Source organism: Tenrec ecaudatus, chromosome 14, assembly GCF_050624435.1.
Source record: "Tenrec ecaudatus isolate mTenEca1 chromosome 14, mTenEca1.hap1, whole genome shotgun sequence".
NCBI classification, from domain to species: Eukaryota; Metazoa; Chordata; class Mammalia; order Afrosoricida; family Tenrecidae; genus Tenrec; species Tenrec ecaudatus.
In genome coordinates this window covers 50,135,872-50,159,432 of record NC_134543.1, presented here as the reverse complement: position 1 = coordinate 50,159,432, position 23,561 = coordinate 50,135,872, and the positions used below count along the sequence as shown (strand labels likewise).

At 49.3% G+C, this 23,561-nt stretch overlaps 1 protein-coding gene across 1 annotated transcript; it reads left to right on the top strand.

Annotated features, from left to right (window-relative positions):
• Positions 1–3,268: 3,268 nt before the first annotated feature.
• LGALS3 (galectin 3) lies at positions 3,269–21,570 on the top strand. Its single transcript, XM_075530499.1, has 6 exons — positions 3,269–3,378; positions 11,344–11,365; positions 12,510–12,944; positions 14,990–15,078; positions 18,445–18,610; positions 21,260–21,570. The coding sequence occupies exons 2-6, from the start codon at positions 11,348–11,350 to the stop codon at positions 21,413–21,415; spliced, it is 864 nt and encodes a 287-aa protein (XP_075386614.1). The 5' UTR covers positions 3,269–3,378; positions 11,344–11,347; the 3' UTR covers positions 21,416–21,570.
• The last annotated feature ends 1,991 nt before the right edge of the window (positions 21,571–23,561 follow it).

Here is a 23,561-nt window from a genome sequence, read left to right as displayed (position 1 = left end):
TTGATATAGCTGTATATAGCACACGATCCCAAGTAGCCGACATCATCAAGCCACTCAGGCCACCCAATAGAATAGAAGTGCAGTGAACGAGGTGGGTCAGAGTGGAGACCTAAAGCCCATCTGTAGACAGTTGGACATCCCCTCACAGAAGGATCACAAGGAAGGGACAAGGCAGCCAGGGTGCAGTGTGGCACTGATGAGACACACAACTTTCCTCTAGTTCTTTAATGCTTCTCCCCTCCCACCCCCTTACTCCCATGATTCCAGTTCTACCTTACAAATCCAGCTAGACCAGAGCATGTAACTGGTACATATAAGAGCTCTCGACACAGGGAACCCAGAAGAGATAAACCCCCCAGGAACAGTAATGGGAGTAGCGACATCATGAGGGTAGAAGGAAGGTCTGGGGAAGACGGGGTGGGAAGGGGGACTGATTACAATGATCCACATATACCCTCTACCACCACCCCCATCCCAAGGGGTATGTACAGCAGAAATATGAGTGAAGGGAGACAGCAGATGGTGTAAGATATGAATAATAATAATTTGCAATTTATCAAGGGGTCATGAGGGTGGGAGTGTGGGGGAGGGAGGGAAAAAGAGGATCTGATACCAAGGGCTCAAATAGAAAGAAAATGTTTTGAAAATGATGATGGCAACAATAGCACAAATGTGCTTGATACAATTGATGTATGGATTGTTATAAGAGATATAAGAGCCCCCAATAAAATTATATATATATTATATATATGAATAGGAATCCTTAGGGGTCCTTAAAGTTTTATTTATTTATATATATAAATAAATATTCATATATATATGAATAGATGTCCTTAGGAGGACTGCAGCCTCGTGGAAATAATACTTTTGAAAACCATTAACTTATTTGATTTTTTTTTAGAGCAACAAAACCATTATGCTTGGTAAATTAAACTTTAGACTTCCACTAGTCTTGACCCTTTAATCCCATACCAGGGACATGAGATCACTTTTGCATTTTGGTTTTGTGCGGGCAGCCATTGCCCAAAGCCGAACCACAGCACATAATTACACCACAACCCCAGTTCGGCCAGTCCTAGCCAGGTCGGAGGCTCTCAGCTGTCCGTGTTGTTAGGTGGCACCAGGTGGGGTCAACTCCCACCAGTAGTGACCCTGTGTACAACGGAAGGGAGCACCCCAGCGCCGCCCAGCCTCACAATTGTCCTCATGTTTGAGCCCACTGTTCAGCCACTGTGTCATCCATCTTGTCAAGAGTCTTCCTCTTTTCTTGCTGTCCCTCTACATTACCAAACAGGATGTCCCGTAGGCTTTTTCCCCCATGACAAGACCCCTCTCCTGCCAGTGCAGCTCTGTCCCTTTGGCCTAACGGTACTCAGGCAGTGCTAACCAGGTCATTTATCAGGTGCCTGCTCTCTTGCCCCTGAGGGATGTCCATTACCTATTGGAAGCACTGCCTGAGGTTCTCCCTGGAGAGCATGCTAATGTGTGCCGCCGCAGGAATAGCTCATGGTCCTCCTGGGCCGTGTGCCGAGGGAGAAGGTCTGCTTTACATCTGAGAGGTGTATTTTGTCACCCAGGCCCTGATCGATACAGCTTTGCTCACAGCTTTTCATAAAGCCTGTCCCACTCTTCCTAGGACACAACTCAGCCACAGAGCCAGGACTGTGATGGATGGTGCCATCTCCTCCCTGGTCCTTCATCGTTACTCTGTTCCCTGTTTCCCAAGTTGCTTACTTCTGGAGCTGGAGCTTCAAAAGCTCCCGGACATATTGGCTCTGGCGGACTGAGGCTTCCTGCCACATGCTAGGGACCAGGCTGGGAATCCCAGTTTGAGAGAGGAGACTCTTGTTTGGAACTGAGTTATCACACAAAAGTACTATCAGCAACAGGATCAAAAGAGAAGTCTGCAGTCCTCTCAGAACTCCAACTCCTGTTGAACTGGTCTTTCCACTTTCTCAATGACTCTTTCCATGGAGCGTTCAGGTGAAGTGTTGTTGGCGATTTTTTCTGTGGTGGTGCTTTGTTTTGCTTAGCTGCAGTCTGTAGAGTAGTGAAGATTCTGTTTCTAAAGGCTTATTTCTTAGGCCTTGTCCTGTCTTCAAGGACCTGGGACAGGGGTGGGATCTAGCAGGTTTGCACTGGTTCACCACAACCAATACCTAACTTTTTGTTGATTTCAGTGAACCAGTTGTTAAAATGGCACCTGTAATCAGTGTCAAATCAATGTTAGTAATATGTATATGTTGTTTGTTATTTCCTCCAAAAGAACTCTCCCAAACTTTGAGAAAATAGATATCCAGCTTTCCAAAGAAGGAAGTCATTGTTGCCTTCATCCGTTCATTAAACAATTATTGACAGAAATCCTGCTTGTCTCAAATGCTCAAGAGATGCCAAGGATGTATGGAGGAGCGAGAGTAAAACAAGTTAGTCACTGAGCCTGGGCTGGGTCCTGTGACACTATTCCATAACCCACACGATGGATAGAAGGCCGTACAGATGGATATACCAGATCATACAAGTGGATCCCAGACCGTGCAGTTGGGACGAGAACATGGCACCCTGTATCTCTGAGAAGGTTTCCCCAGGGATTTCCTTGTCACACTCAGATCAGCGTGCACACGGGCTGCCAGAGCGTCTTGATCCAAACCCAGTGTCATGAACACGGAGGCTGTAAATCTGCATGGCAGCAGACAGCGTCCCCTTTCCCCAACCAAGGGGCTGGTGGGTTTGAGCCGCAAACCTTGCAGTTAGCCACCTAACCCACTTCGCCGCCAGGGCTCCTTACAGAGGGTTCCTCAGTGCTACCGCGTCTAGTGTGACGCACCGAGACCCTATGGGACAGGGATTCCAAGACCGAGTCTTTACGGAAGTAGAAAACCTCCTCTTTCTGTCAGAGCGGCCGGTGCTTTCGAACGCCTAACCTTGTGGTCCGCAGCCCAACACGGACGCCAGGACACCGCCAGGGCGCCCTTTTAGGGGTGTAGGCCAGGTGGTGACAAGGAACGTGGACGCGACTTCTTGGGAGTCAGGCAGGAAGCGCGCGAGGTCCCCTGGCAGAGCCAGCCCTGAGGGCAGCCTGAGCCAGGGGCGCGGCCGCGACGGGGAGCGGGGAGGGCGGCCACTCTGGCATCTCGGGGTGCCTGGGGCGGAGGTCCCGGGAGGCACTTGGGGTAGGGGTAACCCCGTTCGGGACGCCCCGGGGAGTGGCCCGCAGGGCAGGGACAGGGCGGCGCCGGGAGGGCCGGGGGGAGGGGGGACGCGGGGGACCGCTTGCGCCCCGCCCCGGGGAGGCGGGGCAAGGCCGGGTACATTTGAGGCGCGGAGCCGCCGCCCTTCCCGAGCACCCGCCGAAGGAACAGGATCACGGACTGGAACCCGGTGAGCCAGGGCGCTGGCGGAGGGGCGGCGGGCTGGCGCGCGGCCCGGGTCCGAGGGCGCCGACGGCGGGGCGCTTGGAGCTATCCCTTTGCAGACCAGTGGGCACCTTGGGTCCACAGCTTTTCGTTTGCATGGGTCTGACCCTCTGAAGGCCTGGCTAGGACTACTGGAGCACCCCTACGGCGCCCCGGAGGGTCACCTAACGCAGCAACCTGTTCTAGGTACAACCAGGTCACCTGTCCCCAATACCTACCAGAGCACTGTTCAGTTTCCCAAACACTCGGTGGTCCAGGCTACTTCCTCTGCGTCTCCTGCCGCTCGGTGTGTGGAGCTTGCTGTAGGCACGGAATGAGTGCAGATGACAGGTCCAGTGGGGGGGAGCCCAGCCACAGCTCGCTCTCAGACAGCCGAACCCACAGAATATGGTGCTACCCCAGGCCCGAGAGGTCATGTGTCCTTTTTGGGCAAAGCTCACAAATCCTAAACTTTTGCAAATCCAGTGACTCATCCCAACCCAGAAAGGGTAATTTGGGCCATAAACTCTCAGATCTGTGCTGAAATGGGTAGGAAGTGGCTGAGCCTTGGTCTAGGTGCACCCACTGAAGCATAGCCTACTTGAAGCAGGATTCCTCCTGAAGCTGTAAATCTTTCCCGGAGCAGAATGCCTCATCTTTACCCCACCATGCACCTGGTGGCGTGGAAACCACAGACCTTGTGTTTTCTTAATTCGTCCAACACTTGCCCTGCAGGATTCCTCAGCCAGGGAGGAGTGAAATGCCAGCGATTCAGACACCCGTTAATTGAGGGTGTGTCTGAGACTTCAGCCCAGTCCTTTAGAGGGGTCGATTCCTACTCCCGATACTGTGGAATAGTGTCAGGTGACTCTTGGGAGTTGGGTGGCTGAACCATGAGGACAGCTGCACCTCGGTGACCTGGTCACTTCTAGGATTGTGGGAACGGAATAGAAGGCAGGCTCCGTTGATTGTGAAGAGAGTGATAGCGAGAACAATTAACCGCAGAAGTCAGGTGAAACAGCTACACCGACTTCAAAACTCTGATGTATTTGCCTTGAAGATGACAAGGTTTGTCTTTCTGTCATAGACAACTGCTTGTTCTCATGAAAGCAGAGCTGGATTGTGGCAGTGGGATTTCCCCACACATTTTCCACACACCAAAACGGTCTTCCAGACGTGCGGTGTAGAGCTACTTTCCCCAGCCATCCGGTTCAGAGGCGACATTCAGCATCAATTGCAGAGTCTGCAGGGGAGTTTGAGGGTGGTCCCTGAACAGTCACCGCTCAGAAGCGTTGGAAGGGTCTCCTCAGTGAAATATGCTGGTGGCAGAAGGGGGAGTTTGGCCTGATCCATTGATTGACCACCATGGCTAGTGGTTTTCAAGTAGAATTGAGAAACCTCTTTAGTGAAGCATTCTCGCCTTAATAGCCCCCCCCACATACACACGCACGCACACACACACACACACGGACACACACACCCCTTTGTCCATAAAGGCATGCTTCAGCAAACCGTCACACACACGCACACACACAAACTGTCCAGAAAGGCATGCTTCGGCAAACTGTCGCACACACACACGCGCACACGCACACACGTACACCTCTGTCCATAAAGACACGCTTCAGCAAACTGTCACACACACATGCACGCGTACACACACACACACACACACACACACACACACACACACACATACACCCTCTGTCCATAAAGGCACGCTTCAGCAAACCATCTGGTTGCTGCTGCTAGGTCAAGAGACTCACCTGGGTCTGTTACTTCCGTCTCTGTTTCCCTGGAAAACTCACTAGGCACACTCAGGGGCTTCAAGCAGCAGGGCACGATCCTCCTGTAGGGGAGATGACCGTCTCCTGGGGCCTCATAGCAACAGGCTGGTCAGTTTATGCACCGTTGACTCAGGCCTGGCAACTGAGCTGAGAACAGCCTTTTCTTCCCCAATGGTTTGGGACACAGGTTCTTCGGAGGGGAGCTGGGTCCCTCTTTGTATCTGTTGCCTGAACGGGTGCTGCTTATCAGAGACTCCAAGGGGATAGCACACCGGCCTGCCAGAACCCTGGCTGCTGTGTACTTCTAGCTCGTTCTGTTTGGACTGCTGTTCAGCTCTTCTAGAGCAGGTGCGGGGTGGGCGAATCAGGAACTGAGAAGCACAGAGTCACATGACCTTCCAGGATGCTGAGGAGCCATGATGAGGAAACTGTCCTAGGAAAAGACTGGTCTCCTTTATGCCAAGTCAGCATCGCTGAATGTGCCTTTGGAAAGTCAGGGCCAGCTCCCACTGTGAGCAAGAACAGAGTGGGCTAGACCCAGAGGCCTCTGCTGTCGTCCTAAAGCAGTACAACCCCGACTTTGGGGAAACCCTTCCACAAACACCTCCATTGCAGCTTGCATAAGTTCTGCCCTGAAGCTGAACTGGAGCCTCCCAGGTGTCCCTGCCTGGGAACCCAGATATAACCGGATTCACTGCTACGTGGGCCTAGAGGAGCCTAGTGAGGTGGGTGGCTACTGGTTATGAAACGGGAAAGCTGCCAAGTAGTGTGGTCTTCATTCTGACTCAAGTTTACATTCATTCTACAGCTACATGGAACTGAAGTATACTGTGTAGTTTTCCCAAATGTGACTATTCAGGCAATCTCCCTCTCAATCTCTCTCCACCCACCCTTCTTTTTGGCTTTTATTCAGTGTATCTTTCATGGTTTGCCCAAGGTTCCCGATTCCTTCAATGCCAGGAGGAAGTGCTCCTGTCTGTGGAGTTGGTACATTGTTTTAAACAGTTGACTGTGTCTCTCTGTAAACTGCTCATCTGTGTAAAAAGAGAACACGGGGAAAGGCAGGAGAAGAGGAAGATGTTTTCTGGGAAAATGAAGATATTTATGCAAATAGTATCTCTTAAAAAAAATACAGACGAAGAAAGTCTTGAGGTTGACCATCTTGATTCCAAAAGAATTCTATTATATTCCTTTCAGTACAGCTTCTGATGCTTGGATGTTAACGTAATCAAAAACAGTGTGCGCACATTTCTGGAAAAGTACAGTTTATTGGTCAAAAGGTGGCTATAATTAGTCAGTTGGCCTCCTGCTCTCCAGCACCAGTGAGAGCGTGAATCCGTCAGTCTTCTAACAGCAACAGAGGCCTGCTTCAAACTGTTTACAGTTTCAGCTTGTTGTGCTGTTCCGGATGAACAAGCCAGAAAATACACCTCTAAATGAAATTATTAACACTTTCCAAAGACTCTCAAAGTGTAAGGTGTCATATGTGTGTAGGTGGAGTGAGGAGACCTGGGTCCTGGTAAAGACAGCCAAGAGGTAAGCAATCTGAGCCTCAGTTTCCCGACTTTGAAGATGGGACTACTGTCCACTGTGAATCTCAGAAGATTGTTCACAGAATCAAAAGAGGTCATGTATGTGAAGGTGTTTTTTGAATGGGAAAATACCACATAGGTGCAGCGTGTAGTTATTCCAAGACCTAAATCTCATTGCCATCAATTCTGTGCCAACTTATAGCAACCGTATTGGGTGGAAATATCCCTATGCCTTTGTGAGACTGTAACTCTTTCTGGGAGTAGAAAACCCAGGATTTCTCCAGAGGAGCTACTGGTGGCTTCGAACTGCTAACCTGTGGATCAATGCCCAACTTATAACCACTATGGCATCAGGGTTCCTTGCTGTTCTAAGGGACTTGTCTAATGTGCCAGAACACATCCCAAACAGCCACCCAAGCTGATACAGGGAAGACAGGCTTTGTTTCTCGGGTCCGTTTTAGCTGGGGCTGAAATATAAACTGACAAATAGAAGTTAATTTTTAGAAATGCTCTTAAAATAATAATCTATAATTTATCAAGGATTCAAGAGGGAAGGAGGATGTGGGAGGTAGGGGGGAAAATGAATTGCTGATATCAGGGGCTCAAGTAGAAAGAAAATCCTTTGAGAATGATGATGGCAACATAGGTACAAATGTACTTGACACAATGGATGAGTGTGTGGATTGTGATAGAGGTATAAGAGCCTCCAATAAAAGTATTTAATAAAAAGAAAAGAAGTGCTATTTTAAAAAAATATCATTTTATTGGGGCTCTTACAGTTCTTATCACAATCCATACACACATCCATTGTGTCAAGCACATTTGTACATTTGTTTCCCTCATCATTCTCAAAACATTTGCTTTCTACTTGAGCCCTTGGTATCAGCTCCTCATTTTCCCCCTCCCTCCCCAACCACCTCCATCGTGAACCCTTGATAATTTATAAATTATCATTATTTTGTCATGTCTTACATTGTCCAACATCTCCCTTCACCCATTAGAAATGCTCTTTTAAGTGAGCTTCTGACTCTAACGAGCCTTTATACATCTTTCACCTTAATTGGAATTATGGTCATAAGACACTTTATGAGACAAAAGACCCAAATGGAGCTACTTTTCACAACTGAAACTACATTTATATGGAAATACACATGCTGACAACCCCCACTGGCCCCCACGGGCGCAGCTGACCCCCTGGACCCCTGGCACTGTCTGAGACTTCTGGGCTGTCCCCACTAGTTGGAGGTAGATGTGCTACTGGCATGTGTATTGACACCAGGGTTGCTGCCAGACACGCAGGACAGCTTCGCCCCTCTCCCTGGCCCCCCAACAAAGTATCCAGCCTGCAATGCCAATGGTGTTGAGGTGGAGGGTCAGCCCTCATGCGACCAAGTCAAAGCCTACCTGTAGTTATTGCTGTGTCTTTGGTGTGGTGCTCAGGGGTGGGAGGAGATGCGAAACCAAGGGAGGAACTAACTACTCTGCCCCTCTTGAAGATCAGGACTGGTTCCCGCGAGCATCTCAAATGAAAAGGGTTTATTTTTGATCAGAGAAATCCTTCTTCCCTTTTTCTGCCCCAGCTGTTCTCTCCAATTCCTCCCATGGTAGCAACACAGCCGCCTCCGCTGGGCAGGAGTTGCCCAACGTTTGCGTTATTAGTTCACGATGCTATCTGAAATCCTGGGTAGGGATGTGTAGTAGGCACTGCGGGAGCCCGATTCTGGGACTTCCTCGGAGAATTGCCAGCAGTTTCCCACATGTCAGGCGGACATGGTGATAAGCTCACTGCTTCAGGGTGTGCTCCGAATGCTCGGTGAATACCTATGTGCGTCTGCGGGGGGAGGGTGGCTGATAATAAGAATGTCTCCAGTGTATATCCTGCAGCAGCTCTGCCTGCTTTGTTTTGTTTTGTTTTTTTGCGGAGGAGAAAGAGCTTTATATACGAGAGTAATTGAATATTGAGGACACATCCCAGCCCAGTCCAGATCAAGTCCATAACTCCAATATTAGCCCATATGTCCCATACCAAATTGTAAATTCCTCTTCAGACTCACACAACACATGCAATGACACCTAGTGCAGGAAGATCACAGGCCAGTGGGGGGAAAGTCTTGTGGATCCAGTGGCAGTAGAAGCATCTTAATGTTGGCAGGGGTCTCCAGGTGGCTTCTCCTGCTCCAGGTCTCCATGTATCTTCTCAACAAGAATGTCTCACAGGGAATGTGCATTTATCCTGCCCCCAGGGAGCTTTTTTCTCACCTTAGGGCAGTGGTTCTCAACCTGTGGGTCGCGACCCCTTTGGAGGGTCAAACAACCCTTTCACAGGGATCGCCTAAGACCATCAGAAAACACATCTTTCCGATGGTCTTAGGAACTGAGACACTGCTCCTCTATCTGTCTCCAGGCAGGTCTGCCCACATGCAGATACGCCCACATACGAGTACCCCGCCTGAAGACTGTTACCCATGCTACACCATGCTTCAAGACAAAATTTCATTTATTTGTCATTAAAAATAAATATTTCACAACATATAATTACATATTGTTTTGCGATGAATCACTATGCTTTAATTATGTTCAATTTGTAACCATGAAAATACATCCTGCCTATCAGATATTTACATGATGATTCATCACAGTAGCAAAATAACATTTATGAAGTAGTAATGAACATAGTGTTATGGTTGGGGGTCACCACAGCATGAGACACTGTATTAAAGGGTCGTGGCATTAGGAGGTTGAGAATCACTGCCGTAGGGCCTGACACACACCGGCTCTAAAGGAGGAGGATGGAAAACTCAAGCAGCATCTTTCGGCAATTTTATTCTGAAAGGGGCGTGGTGACTGGCAGCCACCCTCCATCCAAGGCAGAGCTAGAACATTGGTCTAGGGCAGCGGCTGCTGGAAGGGTCTATTTTCCCAGTGCTGCTATAACCAAATGCTACCGCATAGATGCTATAAAAGATGGAAATTCATGGTCTCAGTTCTGGAGAGAGACGTCCAAAGTCAGGGCAGCAGCAGGGCCAGGCCTCCCCAGCACGTGCCTGGCCTCCTCCAACTTCTGGTAGCCCGGGGCATTTCTTGGTGCCCTGTGGCTTTTTTTTCTTTTTTTTTTTACATTTTATTAGGGGCTCATACCACTCTTACCACAATCCATACATATACATAGGGGGAAGTGCAGCGTGGAGACCCAAGGGTCAAGTGTCGGCCACTGGAGATCCCCTCATAGAGGGGTTTAGGAGAGGAGATGGGTCAGTCAGGGTGCGAGGTAGTACCGATGAAGAACACAGCTTTCCCCCAGATCCCCAACTACCATGATCCGAATTCTACCTTGCAGGGCTGGATAGGGCAGAGGCTGTACACTGGTGCATATGGGAGCTGGAGGTACAGGGAATCCAGGGTGGATGATACCTTCAGGACCAAGGGTATGAGGGGCGATGCTGGGAGAGTGGAGGGTGAGTGGGTTGGAAAGGGGGAACTGATTACAAGGATCCACATGTGACCTCCTCCCTGGGAGAGGGACGGCAGAGAAGGTGGGGGAAGGGAGACTCCGGATAGGGCAAGATATGACAAAATAACAATATATAAATGACCAAGGGCACATGAGGGAGGGGGGAGTGGGGAGGGAGGGGTCAAAAAAGAGGACCTGATGCAAAGGGCTTAAGTGAAGAGCAAATGCTTTGAGAATGATTGGGGCAGGGAATGTGCAGATGTGCTTTATACAATTGATGTATGTATATGTATGGCTCTGCCTGTTTTGATAGGAGCACGGAGTCTGTTTATTTGGGCACCTATTGAGTAGTCCCCATTGCTTAGATTCCTTGGGGACACTGTTACTTCTTAAAACAATTGCAGATATAGCAGAAATGGGTAAACCCAGGGAAAAAGAATTCTGATCATTTCAAATAACGGAGCAGGCAGAGCTGTGCACCGATGCCAGAATGATCCTGGGCAGCGGCCCTCTCAGGTGGTCCTTGTCTCCCTTCTCTTAGTGACAGTCCCCAGCACAGCTTTCTCAGGCCCCAGAGGAGGGCATGAGAGGGAGGCAGCAATGCAAGCACACTGCACACCTGTAAGGATGCTGGTGCGGGCAGGAGGGGAGGTGCGGGAGGACAAGGCTAAACCAGGACTCTTCACACTGGCTTTGAACCCAGGCTAGTGTGGCCACCGAGCAACACGCGGGGCGAGTGCAATTGGGGAGAGAACCCCAGCCTGTGGGACTGAGGGCAGCATGACCGCACAGTGTGCAGAGGGCGAGGCACGCAGCAGGAAGGGAAACGCGCACAGGGAGGACGTGGGCCCAGCGATGGTCCATGGGCGGGACTGCACTGAAGGAGATGAAACCAAATGTGTGCGAGTCGCTGAAGGCAACCGATGATCTGCTCAGTGAACCTGCCCCCAACCCACTGCCCAACTTGAAGGGAAATGAGAAGTGGAATGAAGTCAGCATGAGACAGGGCTTAGTCTTTGGGCTGGAGAACAGCCCCGTCATGAGACTGTGTGTATGGTTTGTGGGAAGAATGCCTGTAGATTGACACAAGGAACTGGCATGTTACATTGCATGGGCATCGGTGAACCCTGTCAGGATCAACTGGTAACCAACCCGTTTTTCCTTGTGATTTTGTCTTCCAGGGAGATGGCGGACAGTTTTTCGGTAAGTTGGTCCCTGGGTTTCCTTTCTCCAACATTCTCCTCCCTTAGCTTGAGGCCTGTGTGTCTCCCACCAGACTGCCCTGCTCCTCCTCTGGCCTCGCCTGTCTCGGGAGGCTACTAGCTGGAGGCTTGTTTTCCCAACCACCATTGGGAAGAAAGCCAGGCCTGGGCTCTGTGGCTCATGCTGTTTCCCTGTGATAGGAAAGGCTTAGGACAGAGGGGGGTGGATCCCCCCCGCTGAGCAGAGCAGCCCTCTAGGCAGAGAAGTCAAGTGCAGTGCAGTCCAGCCACCTGGCGTTTGTGATCATTTTCCTCAGGGCGATCAGATAGAGGATAACTCGAGTCCTGGTGGCAGAGTGGTTACTCGCTGGGCTGCCCATTGCAAGATCAGCAGTTCAAAACCACCAGCTGCTCCTTGGTAGACAAGTGAAACTTTCTTCTCCCATGAAGAATTTCCCATAGTTCTGGAAACCCACAGGAGCAGATCTGCTCTGTACCATAAGGTCACTGTGAGTTGGAATTGATCTGATGCCAGTGCTTTTGGATCTGAGCTCCTGAGAGAGAAAAGCCACAAAGGTAGCCCTCCACCATCTGACACAGATGCTAGAGAGTGTATCTAATCCAGCCATTTATCTTTAGGGCTCATTCACATTCTTAATAGGTGGCAAATATTCTTGAAGGCGGTCTGGCGGTGCTGTCAGCAAGGTTAGCAGTTCAAACTCACCAGTAACTCTGCTGCAGGAGAAAGATGATGCTCTTGCCCCCTTAAAGATTTAAACAAAAATAATCACAACAACAGCAAAAGGAAGCTCACTGCCAGCACGTCAGTGCTGACTCATAGTGACTCATGCCATCCGAGACAGGAACTGTCACGGGACTAGGAAGCCCAGTCTTTCACCCATGGAACTGCTGGTGATTTCAAACTGCTGACATGCAGAACTCCGCCCAGTGCTTAAACCACTGCACCACACCAGGCCTCGTCTTAAAGATTTACAGCCTAGGAATCCTATCGGGGGTGGATATGATCCAGAATTGAGTGAAAGGCATTGAGTTTGGTTTGGGTATGGAGATCCCATATTCCTGTTTCAATACAAAATTGGTTTTTGTGAATACCTACCTTCTCAGAATTCTTTCTTTCTTTCTAGCTTAATGATGCCCTGTCAGGGTCTGGGAACCCCAACCCTCAAGGATGGCCTAGTGCCTGGGGAGGCCAGCCTGGTGGAGCAGGGGGTTACCCTGGGGCCACCTATCCAGGGGCCTACCCTGGCCAGGCTCCTCCAGGGGCCTACCCTGGCCAGGCTCCTCCAGGGGCCTACCCTGGCCAGGCTCCTCCAGGGGCCTACCCAGGCCAAGCTCCTCCAGGGGCCTACCCGGGCCAGGCACCTCCTGGAACCTACCCTGGACAGGCAGTCCCAGGGGCTGCTTACCCAGGGCCACCTGGAGCATATCCTGGACCCACTGCACCTGGGGCCTACCCAGGGAAGCCAAGCGGACCTGAGGCTTACCCACCTCCAGGACAACCCAGTGCTCCTGGTGCTTATCCTGCTGCTAATCCCTTTGGCACCCCCGTTGGACCCATGGTGAGTGGAGATCCTTTATGCATGGGACTGGATTAGGACAGAGCTAGTGGGGGAGGTCTTGGTAGGGGCAATGGAACCCTCACCTCTCAACTAGGGCTCAGTCAGAGTATGCTGGCCTAGAACACTGCACTGGTTCCTACTGAGTTTCTGACGTGTACTGTGACGGTCAGGGGGAGTGCACCATTGGGAGGACTCTGGAGGGAGCTTTAATGGAAATCGAGTCCTACTAGTGGGGAAAGTTCTGGATCTTATTCTTAATGAGCACTGAGACCTCAGCACAGGCTGGAGTGGGCTCCCACCTGGCTCAGTTTCTTTGACTCTGCGGTCACCACCAAGTTCCTCTGACTTCCTCCCAGATGACACATTAGAAGTGACCTAACGCCCGACAGCCATAGAGAGGGGCTGAGGGGTAAGCTGGTTTTGAAAGCTTTTGTTGTGAGTGAAGGATTGAAGTTGTAAGCATGCAATTAAATTGGGGGTGGGGGCAGGGGTGGCAGAGAGGCTGCGTGGGGGGCACTCAGACATATCTCAAACATAGAAGTGACCTTTCAAGGAATGACCTTCCACCTGGTCGGGAGTAAAGACTGACACACGGGGAAGAGTGAGGTGGGACGGGACGAGGCCACTGAGGACCCTGTAGAAGTCCGCACATGGGGCATCTGGTATGTGACCAGGTCAGCTGAGAGGAGAGTTTGGAGGAATTGGGCAAAGTTGGTGCCATTGCGCTGAGCTTGACCTCGACCCAGGTAGGTGAGCTGCGGGCACAGAGGCCCGTGGAGGCGAGGAGGCAGCTGGGAGAGACAGGACAGGGAGAACACTTGCCCTGCCGGGATCGACTGGTGAGGTTTCAGGGCTCAGAGGCGATCCTGACCCTTCCAGCCCGGACGACTGGAGCATCAGGGAGCATGCGCCTCGCCCCGGGGTCTCGGCCATAGAAGTGAGATGACAAAGGGACCGCCATCGCTCAGCCCAATAAGACTCACACCTTGTGCCTCTGCTGTGGCTGCAGACCTGCCCCTACAGAGTCGCCCTGTGGCCAGGGTGGCTCCCCTGCCAAGCCCAACACAGGGATCCCTGGAGCAGCCGGGCTGAAGACGATGCCCACTGGTGCCGGTCCCATGAGACACCGGAAAACGGTCTCCCGCCGACGCGGGCGTGGGTTCTGTGGGGACCACAGGAACACCCAGGAAAGCCGCTACTGCGGCCCCCAGTAGCTGAAGGAGTTCTCAATCAAGGTCCTCTTGTCCACAGCGCATCTGGTGTTAGAAACAGAGAAAGCCAGCAAGCATCAGCAGGCCTGAGAAGCCAGGGGGGAGGGGGGCACGGAGGCAGGAGGGCACTTGGGGCCCACGCTGTGGGACTGGAGGCCTGGCAGCAGGTCCACAGAGGAGACAGGTTCGGGTAGAGCCTGAGCGCAGAGATCAGGAGGGCGGGTAATAGTGGAACCTTGGGAGCAAAAGGAGCCCATAGGGGGACACAGGAAGTCAAGGACAGAGCTTTGGGCATGTTCCCGGCCCTTTGGACATAAATGTCTACAAAGAGCTGTGAACTGGAGAATGGGACCACTAGCAAATGCTGGTCCCACCGATTCTCACTGGACCCTGGCTTCAGACAGAGCACCCTGCTTGTGCTGTGGGAACAGAGGTAGGGGGGGGGGGACCTAGAAGCCCTCCTGGGTGACTCTATTCCTGTCCTCAGGGGACAACTCCCACTGGGCACCTGGCTGCATAGCAATACCGACGATGAAATGTGTCATGACCAGGGTCTAAGGGTGGCACAGAAAGGCACCTGACTGCCGGGTGCGGTTCAAGCCGTATCAGAACCGAGTTTGGTGAAGGACTAGGATTGGTGTCGTCATTGTCAATGTTGTCGGCTTGTGCTGTCCATGCACGGCTGGTGGTTCGGTGTCCCTTGGACAAAGGGCTTCAGGGAGGGTCAAATGGGATTCCCACGTGCACAGAGATTGAACTTCACTAAGCTCTCCTCTCCTTCCCCAAGTCCATGTGACCCTTCCTTGGCTGACACACCTCCTCTTGCATCCCCAGATGGTGCCTTACAACCTGCCTTTGCCAGAAGGAGTCAAGCCCCGCATGCTGATCACCATCCTGGGCACAGTGAGACCCAATGCCAACAGGTACAGAGCATTGCCGACGCACCCCCAGCACCCTGGTGAACTGGCTCCTGGAGACAGGACGCTCTATTTTGAGCTTCGATATGGTGTTGAGAATTCCGTATTTTGAACCATGGCTAGACTACAAGGATGGGCTAATCTCACCAATCAATATTGGACCCAGTCAGGGTGGTGTAGTGGTTAGAGGTGGGGCTGTGATCCGGGTGGTCGGCAGTTCAAACCCTCCAGCAGCGCCTAGGGAGAAAGATTGGGCTGACCACTCCGGTAAACAGTGGCAGTCTCAGAAACCCACTGCGGGGAGGGCTCCCTCTGAGTCAGCACCGACTCCAGGGCAGTGAGTGGGGGTGCTTGGAGGTGAGTTCACCGTTGGGAGGACCCAGAAGGAGCACGGAGAGCCACAGTCAGCGGTTCATTCCTGGTGGCCAAAGCCTTAGAGTAAAGGAAGTGGAGTCAGGGCAATGTTTGGGTATTGCCCACCTCAGTGCCAGCTGTAAGAGACCTAGCACGCTCCCCAGACCTCCATGCCCATCAGAATTCGGGTCCAGCCCACAAAGAGCCTATTGGACCTAGTTGTGGGTTGACCTCATGGCTTGACAATCCAACTACATGGATCAACACTGCCCCCCACTGGGCCCCAGGCCTCTTGAGCTCAGCTGCCCTTGCCCTCCTCACACTGGCTGTGCCAGCAGTCACAGGCCCTGGGCTCAGGGGCAGCTCCAAGTGAATTCAGGCAGTAGCAGGACCCAAACCCGAACCCGCTGCCATGGAGGCAGTGCTGCTCAGAGAGAGCCCTGTGGGTGCCAGGCTGTAAGTCTGGACAGGAGTAGAAAGGCCCGTCTTTCTCCCCAGAGAGCCATATGCTGGTTGCTGAAGAACGTGGCGTCTTGGTGCTGGCGTTGCCATATGCTCAGAAGAGCTTTGAGGCTGGGCAGGTGCGGCGTTTTCATGTCTAGTGGGGCTGTCGCTGCACAGTAGCCCGCATTTCAAGCAGCTGCTCTTGCCATATGATTTTTCCAAGTGCTCACCCAGGTCACTCCCAGTGGACCGCGACCCACCCTGAGCTGTGTCATATGCACAGAGCACTCTGTCTACCTGCCTGGGAACTGGTTGCTTCAGGGGGGCTAGAGAGGGGTAGGCTTTCCTGAGGGGAATCCAGGCTGGTTTCTGGGTTCCCTGCCAGGCCCTGGCCCAGCTCTCCCTCCTGCCTGCATTGACAAATCCCAGCAGGGCCTGGGGGTGCAGAGTCACGTACTCAGCTTGTGGGTTACCAAGAGGAGATTTCGCTCTGATCAGATCGTGCTGCGTTCACACCCTCCATTTCCTGCACCCCCAGCCAGCCTCCTCTGCATCCGTGTGGCAGGAACTGCCATAGGCGAATCCCTTCTTGCCCTTCTCCCAGTCTGCACCTCTCAAACCCCATCTTCCCTGCCTGGCTCCTCCCTCCACCCCCCCCCCCAGTCTCACGGAGCCCACAGCCTCTCCTGTGCGCGCAGTGCTCCTGAGGTGTATCATCTGCTCTCCCTCCCACAGCCCTTTCCCCCACAGCCACACTGCGGTATTTTTCCTGCAAATTCTATGAGGATGGCAAGAAAATCACTGCCTGAGGAGACAGGGGCGGGGGGGATGCTCTCCCTTCTCCCCGTGGAGCAAACACCGGGGCTCCCAGACGTTCCTGGGAAAGGGGAGCACCCTTTTTATTTCTTCCTTTAAATCATTTTATTGGGGCCCTTACAGCTCTTATATCAATCCATGCATCCATTTATCAAACATTTGTACATATGTTGCCATCATCATTTTCAAAATATTTTCTTTCTCCCTGGGCCCTTGGTATCAGATCCTCTTTTATCCCTAGCTCCCCCTCCTCCCACCATCATGACTCCTTGATAAATTATATGATACGCTCTCCGCAGTCTTCCTTCCCCCATGTTTCTGTTGTTCATCCACCTCCTGGGGTTGGGGAGCGTAGTCTATCATTGTGATCGGTTTCCCTTTTTCCCCCTTCTCTCCCCACCTTCCTCCTACCCTGATGCTATCTCTACTCCCATTGCCGTTCCTGAGGGTTTATCTCTCCTGGTGCCATGTTGTGAGCTGTTATCTGTAGCACTTACATGCTCTGATCTAGCCGGGTTTGCAATGTAGAAGTTGGGTCATGACAGTGCACGAGGGGAAGCATTAAAGAACTAGAGGAATGTTGTGCATTTGGTTGGTTCTATACTGCACGCTGGTTGTGCAGCATATTTTAATTCCTTTTGTTCGTCAACCTCTGGAAGCCTCTCCAGTTCTTGGATATTCCGTCCAATGTAAGTCTCATTGTGCTTCATTTCAATGAACTCTGAGGACTGTGGTAGACAAGACGGTTTGTGAGCCAGTCAGAATGCCCAGCTGAGAAGGCAGGTAGTGGAGCTGGATGGAGTTCAGACATCGCATTAAACAAAGGTTCCCAAACTTATTTGGCCCACCATCCCCTTTTACCAACAAAATAATTACTCACTATTGCCCCCCACCCACCCGCCCTACACACAGTACCCCCAGCACTGAAAGACATTTGTCCTAGAGCTGACGATCCTGGGTAAAGTGTCGGTCTCTGCTCTCGCACACTTCCTGGCGTGTTCCAGCACCCCAGCCAGAGCTGTCGCCCACTTTGGGATGTGCTGCGTTGAGACAAGAACACCAGCCATTGCTGTGGTCAGTGCTCCCCGAGACAGCTCAGTCCCTTGGCAATGAAAGGGACCTTACGTTGGTATCAACATGCAAGGAGAACGGGCAGGGTCAAAAGTTCAGCTAGCACATGCAGTCATTCCAAGTCACATCCTGGCGCGTTAGAAGCACTCACTGTCAGGACTTTATAACTTCGCATCAGGAGGCTGACCGTGCAACACAGCATCCATTCATGCTCTTTGAATAGGCTTCTGGGTAGCGATGAGGGAGGCAGGTGTTTGTTAGCTCTGAAGGACGTCGCGGACTTGTTCAAAGCAGCCTGGCTGGGCAGGAAAGGGCAAGCATTCTGATCTACAATGTCAGACATACCGTGTCCTCAACGTGGCTCTACTCAGAAACATTGACGGGTTTTTATGAGGTGAGGTAGGTAGTACAGAGAGAATTCCTGCTGGCTGGGAGGAGGCGACAAAGAGAGAGAGACAAGGAAAGGCATCGCAGATCGCCTTGCTTTTGTCTAGATATGATGCTCAGCTGTGGAACACGCAGCTGGTAAGAGTTTCCAGTATGACCCTGTGTGTTCCTTTGCTTTCTGTTGCGAAAAATTTCCATTTTCTTTAAATGAATTGCTCTTCAGAGGACTACAGTCTTCCCTTGATGCAAATGGTGCCCAGTTTCAATCATTTTAATCATCTGGTCTTTGGTTTACCACAGAATTGCTTTAGATTTCATTAGAGGGGATGACGTTGCCTTCCACTTCAACCCACGGTTCAATGAGGACAACAAGAAGGTCATCGTTTGTAACACAAAACAGAATAACATGTGGGGGAAGGAAGAAAGACAGAGTGTGTTCCCCTTTGAAAGTGGGAAACCATTCAAAGTAAGTATCGCTCCCATTATATACTGATACTATACGTTTTTCACAGTGCACCCTTCTAAAGCCACAATGCACTTGACATGAATTTTCTCACCTGTCCTGGGGCCCCTACCCAGGATATCACCTCCCCATGCTGGGGGGCAGCAGGCTCGAAACCACATGTTTCCTAACTCCGTCCAAGCCATCACCACTTCCCCTGAGCCCCCTGGAGGTGGCATCTTGGGGGAGATGGAAAAAGAAAGACATCACCTTTAATAGTCAGACAGAAAGTAGCGTACGGTTGGTCTGAGACTCATTTTCTTACACCAATATAGTTGGACTGGAGATCAAAGCTCAGTTTTCTCGATGCTTAAATTTTGCAAAGAATTAATAAGTTTTACCCCATAAGAAGCTCTCCATTCTTACTCCTTCCTCCCCTCACAGAGGTTGCACATTGGTATCTTTTTAAAGCACTGTCTGTGACATGTAGCACACTTTGAATTTTTAAAAATAGCTTTATTGGCACATAATTTACATGCACTTTGCATTTGAAGCACCAAAAAAAGGTCTCCTGCTTCAACAAGGAACTATTGGAAAGCACAGCATTAGGTTTGTGTTAAGTGCAGAATAGCCAAAAAGCCCAGTTGGATGGTGAGCAACACAGGGCAGGACTTTCATAGACCATTGGCTTCATTTAGGGCCGTGTTTGGCCAGCGTGACTAGAGAAACAAATCCATCTATGTGTAAGAAAGAGCTTTATATTAAGAAGTAAATTGTATCAAGAAAACATCCCAACCCAGTCCAACTCAAGTCTTTAAGTCAGATACTAGTCCATAAATCCATCTTCAGACTCACACAGCCACATGTGCTGATGCAGAATGCAGGATGATCTCAGGCCAGTGGGTGTAAAGTCTTGCTGATGGAAGGTCGGTAGGCCTTTAGCATCTCACCTAGTGGCTAGCAGGCCGGAAGGTAAAGGCAGAGTGAGAGAGTGAGAGAAAGGTTGCCCTCCAGAGAGCTATCCATCTTGGTCATACTGCCAAGGGAGGTCATGGGCTGTGACCTGATTGACAGACTAACCTCCACCCCTACATTTTTATATATCTTCAAGTTGACATGAAGTTGTGTAATTAGCACAGGGGCCATATGGCCATACCAGAACATAATTGCTTAATTGTTTTTACTTTTTCAGAAAACTCAGGCCCTAACTGATATTTTTGAGGGTTATTTTAACCAAACTGTTTCTTTGTTTTGTTTTCTTAAATCATTTTATTGGGGGCTTGTACAACTCTTCTCACAATCCATGCATCCATCCATCCTGTCAAGCACATTTGTACACTTGTTGCCCTCATCATTCTCAAAACATTTGCTTTCTACTTGAGCCCTTTGAATCAGCTCCTCATTTTACCGCCTCTCTCCCCACTCCACCTCCCTCATGAACCCTTGATAATTTATAAATTATTATTTTGCCATGTCTTACACTGACCGACATCTCCCTTCACCCACTTTTCTGTTGTCCATCTCCCAGGAAGGTGGTTATATGTAGATCCTCGTGATCGGTTCCCCCTTCCCACCCCACCTACCCACCAACCTCCCGGTATCACTACTCTCACCACTGATCCTAAAGGGCTCATCTGTCCTGGATTCCTGGGTTTCCAGTTCCTATGTGTACTAGGGTACATCCTCTGGTTTAGCCAGATTTGTAATTAACTGAAATCTTGCAATGAGTTCCCATATACATAAATACTTGCTTTGTAGAATAATTTCATTCAAAGATTATACATGTTTAAAATTTGGATAAAGTCAAGAAACAAACCCACCGCCATCAAGTTGATTCTGATTCATAGCAACTCTATAGGACGGAGACCAACTCCAGTGGGTTTCTGACAGTTTTAAAATGTCACTGGCTCCCTGAGGAGCCTCGGATGGGTTTGAACAACTGAGCTTGTGGTTAGCAGTTCAGTGTGTAACCAACTATGCCACCATCATTTGTAAAATTTAGATGTTGCCAAATTACTTCTTCCAAAACAGTGGTTCTCAACCTTCCTAATCCTGCAACTCTTTAATACAGTCCCTCATGTGGTGGTGACCCCCAACCATAAAATTATTTTTGTTGCTACTTCATAACTGTAATTTTGCTAGTGTTATGAAGCAGGCGACCCTTGTGAAAGGGTTGTTCAACTCCCAAAGGGGTCTTGACCCACAGGTTGAGAACTGCTGCTCTAAAAGGCTGTGAGGACTGACAGGCTCAATGTTTGTTAGAAGAATATGATCCTCCTACACTGGCCCAAACTGGCTACCATCAATCACTAAAATTTGCCACTCTGTTAGGGCTTCCTACCATAGGATTGATGTTTATGTGTTTTAAACCATCAAAGAGGCCAAGATTTTTTTTTTAGGAGTTCACTTTTGTTGTTGAGAACATACATAGTAAACCATGCATCCATTCAAGTATCATGTGTACCATTCAGCGGTATACATGTGGACCACTTAGTCATCCTTTCCTCGCTGACTTCACCTGTGTGATGCCGTCTAGTAATTTTGTCATTTCTCTTCTTTAATTTACATTTTTAATTAATGTAGAGTCTCTTTTTTTCTGTTAAGTTCTTGTGTAAAGTGTTGGCTTTGACATGAGTGGGCATCTCTAACAGCTCTGGGTATGTGCCATTGCAGATCCAAGTACTGGCTGAAGGGAACCACTTCAAGGTGGCCGTCAATGATGCTCACTTGCTGCAGTACAATCATCGGATGAAAAATCTCCATGAAATCACCCAACTGAAAATCTCTGGTGACATTGAACTCACTAGTGCTTCACCTGTTATGATATAATCCTAACAGGGCAAGCATATATATGAAATTTGAATGTAAACTTTATACATTTAAAAGCTTCATGTTTCACTATGAGTGGGACAAAATAAGTTTATCCATTAGTATCCATCTTGTAACTCATCCATTTAATAAATAGTCCAAGTTATCTGTCTCTATATGTCATTTAAGTAGTTTATTCTACATAATGCAGTGGATTCAATGGGAAAAGAAACCTGTAGCAATATTAATACTGCATTGCCTAACCAAATCTAACCCACTGCCATCCATTGATTCCAACTCATAGCGACCCTATATAGGACTTCCAGGGCTATAAATCGTTATGGGAGCAGTCAGTCTCATCTTTCTCTTGCAGAGCAAGTGGTGGCTTTGAACCATCAACCTTGTGGTTAGCAGTCCAAAACTCTTCTGACAGTGCTACCAGGGCTCCTTTACTACTGTCTTAGAACCTCCCATTTTTCCTGTCCTTGCTAATAGGTGGCTTCTGGGATTTTCATGTGTTGCAACAGGAAGTGTGATCGGGATGTGACGCCTATTGATAGGTTGGGCTCCATCCCTACCTTTACCAAGGATTGACCTGTGGACATAATTCCTAACCATCAAGAAGCCCAAAGGTTAAATATCCAAACCTGGAGTGGTCACAACACTGTATTTTATATGAATACCAGACTTTTTTCTTTTCTGCTGGTTTTATTGGCATTTGATATGGCATAACTCACATATCATATAATTTAATGGTCTAATCACATTAAGAAGAGTTGTACAGTCATCACCACAATCAATTTTATAACATTTTCATCTTTCTGTGCTCATTGTTGTTAGCTCTCTTTTTCTCCCCAACCTCCCTTCCTGTGCCCCTAGGTAATTATTCATCCAGTCGCTGTCTCTATAGATTTACCTATGCTGGATTTTATATTTAGGAAATTACACATTGTGTTGGAAGTTTTAGCCACAACCATTAGATAACAAAAAAAAATCAAGGGAATATAATTCGGTAGGCGAAGCAAAGCTCTCACTATTTGCAGACAATTTGGTTTTACATATAGAAAACACAAAAGACTCCACCAAAAGGCTGTTGGAAAAATTGAGGGTAAGGTATCAGGATATAAGGATGACTAACAGAAATCAATCAGATTCCTATATACCAGTGAAGAGAGCATAGAAAAAGACATTAAGAAACAATACGATGTACAATAGCCACACAAAAGATGAAATACCTAGGAATAAACCTAACCAAAGAAACAAAAGACCTGTACAAAAGAAAATCACATAACATTATTACAAGAAACCTACATAAATGGAAGAATATGCAGTATTCAGACCTAGGAAGACTTAATATGGTAAAAATATCAATACTACCTAAAGCAATCTACAAATATAACACAATCCTGATCTGAATTCTAACATCATTCTTTAAAGAAATGGAAAAACGAATTACCAACTTAATGTGGACAGGAATAGGCCCAGGATATGTAAAGAACTTCTCAAAGAGAATAAAGTGGGAGGTCGTGCATTACGTGACCCCAAAACTTATGACACAGCCACTGTAGTCAGAGCAGTGTGACACTAGGAGAATGACAGATATATAAACCAAGGGAACAGGACAGAAAACTAGGGGATAAAAGCATCAACTTACAGACAACAGATTTTTGACAATGGACAAAAAGAACATGAAATGAGAAAGGGGTGTCCTCTTCAAAAATGGTGCTGGAAAAATTGGATATCCATCTGCAGAAGAATGAAACAGAACCGACACTTTGCCTCATGCACAAAACGAACTCAAGATGGATCAGAGACTGTGGCAGTTTCATAATCTCTTGTCAACTTGTGAAGGGGTGGAGTCTAGCCTGTCAATCAGGTCACACAGCCAATGAGGCCTCTGTGTGGGCATAGCCTTCTCCTGAGGATTCTTTTTTTTTTTTTGACATTGGGATTTTTATACACCGCCGGCGAGCTTGTAAATATGTGCCACCAACCACTGTGGAAAGCAGTATGGAAATACCTAAAACAACCAGCAATAGAAATACCATATGAATCTGCAGCACCTCTGCCGGGCATCTACCCCAAAGAAATAGGAACTAGAACATGACCAGATGCAGGCTCTCCCATGTTGCTTGCAACCTGGTTCACAAGAGCAAGAAGCTGGAAA

What these genes read in the sequence shown, in the direction of transcription:
- LGALS3 (XM_075530499.1), top strand. An exon ending in GCACCCCCGTTGGACCCATG is followed by an intron (nt 12,945 to 14,989) that starts GTGAGTGGAGAT and finishes TTGCATCCCCAG; the next exon opens with ATGGTGCCTTACAACCTGCC. An exon ending in GTGAGACCCAATGCCAACAG is followed by an intron (nt 15,079 to 18,444) that starts GTACAGAGCATT and finishes GGTTTACCACAG; the next exon opens with AATTGCTTTAGATTTCATTA.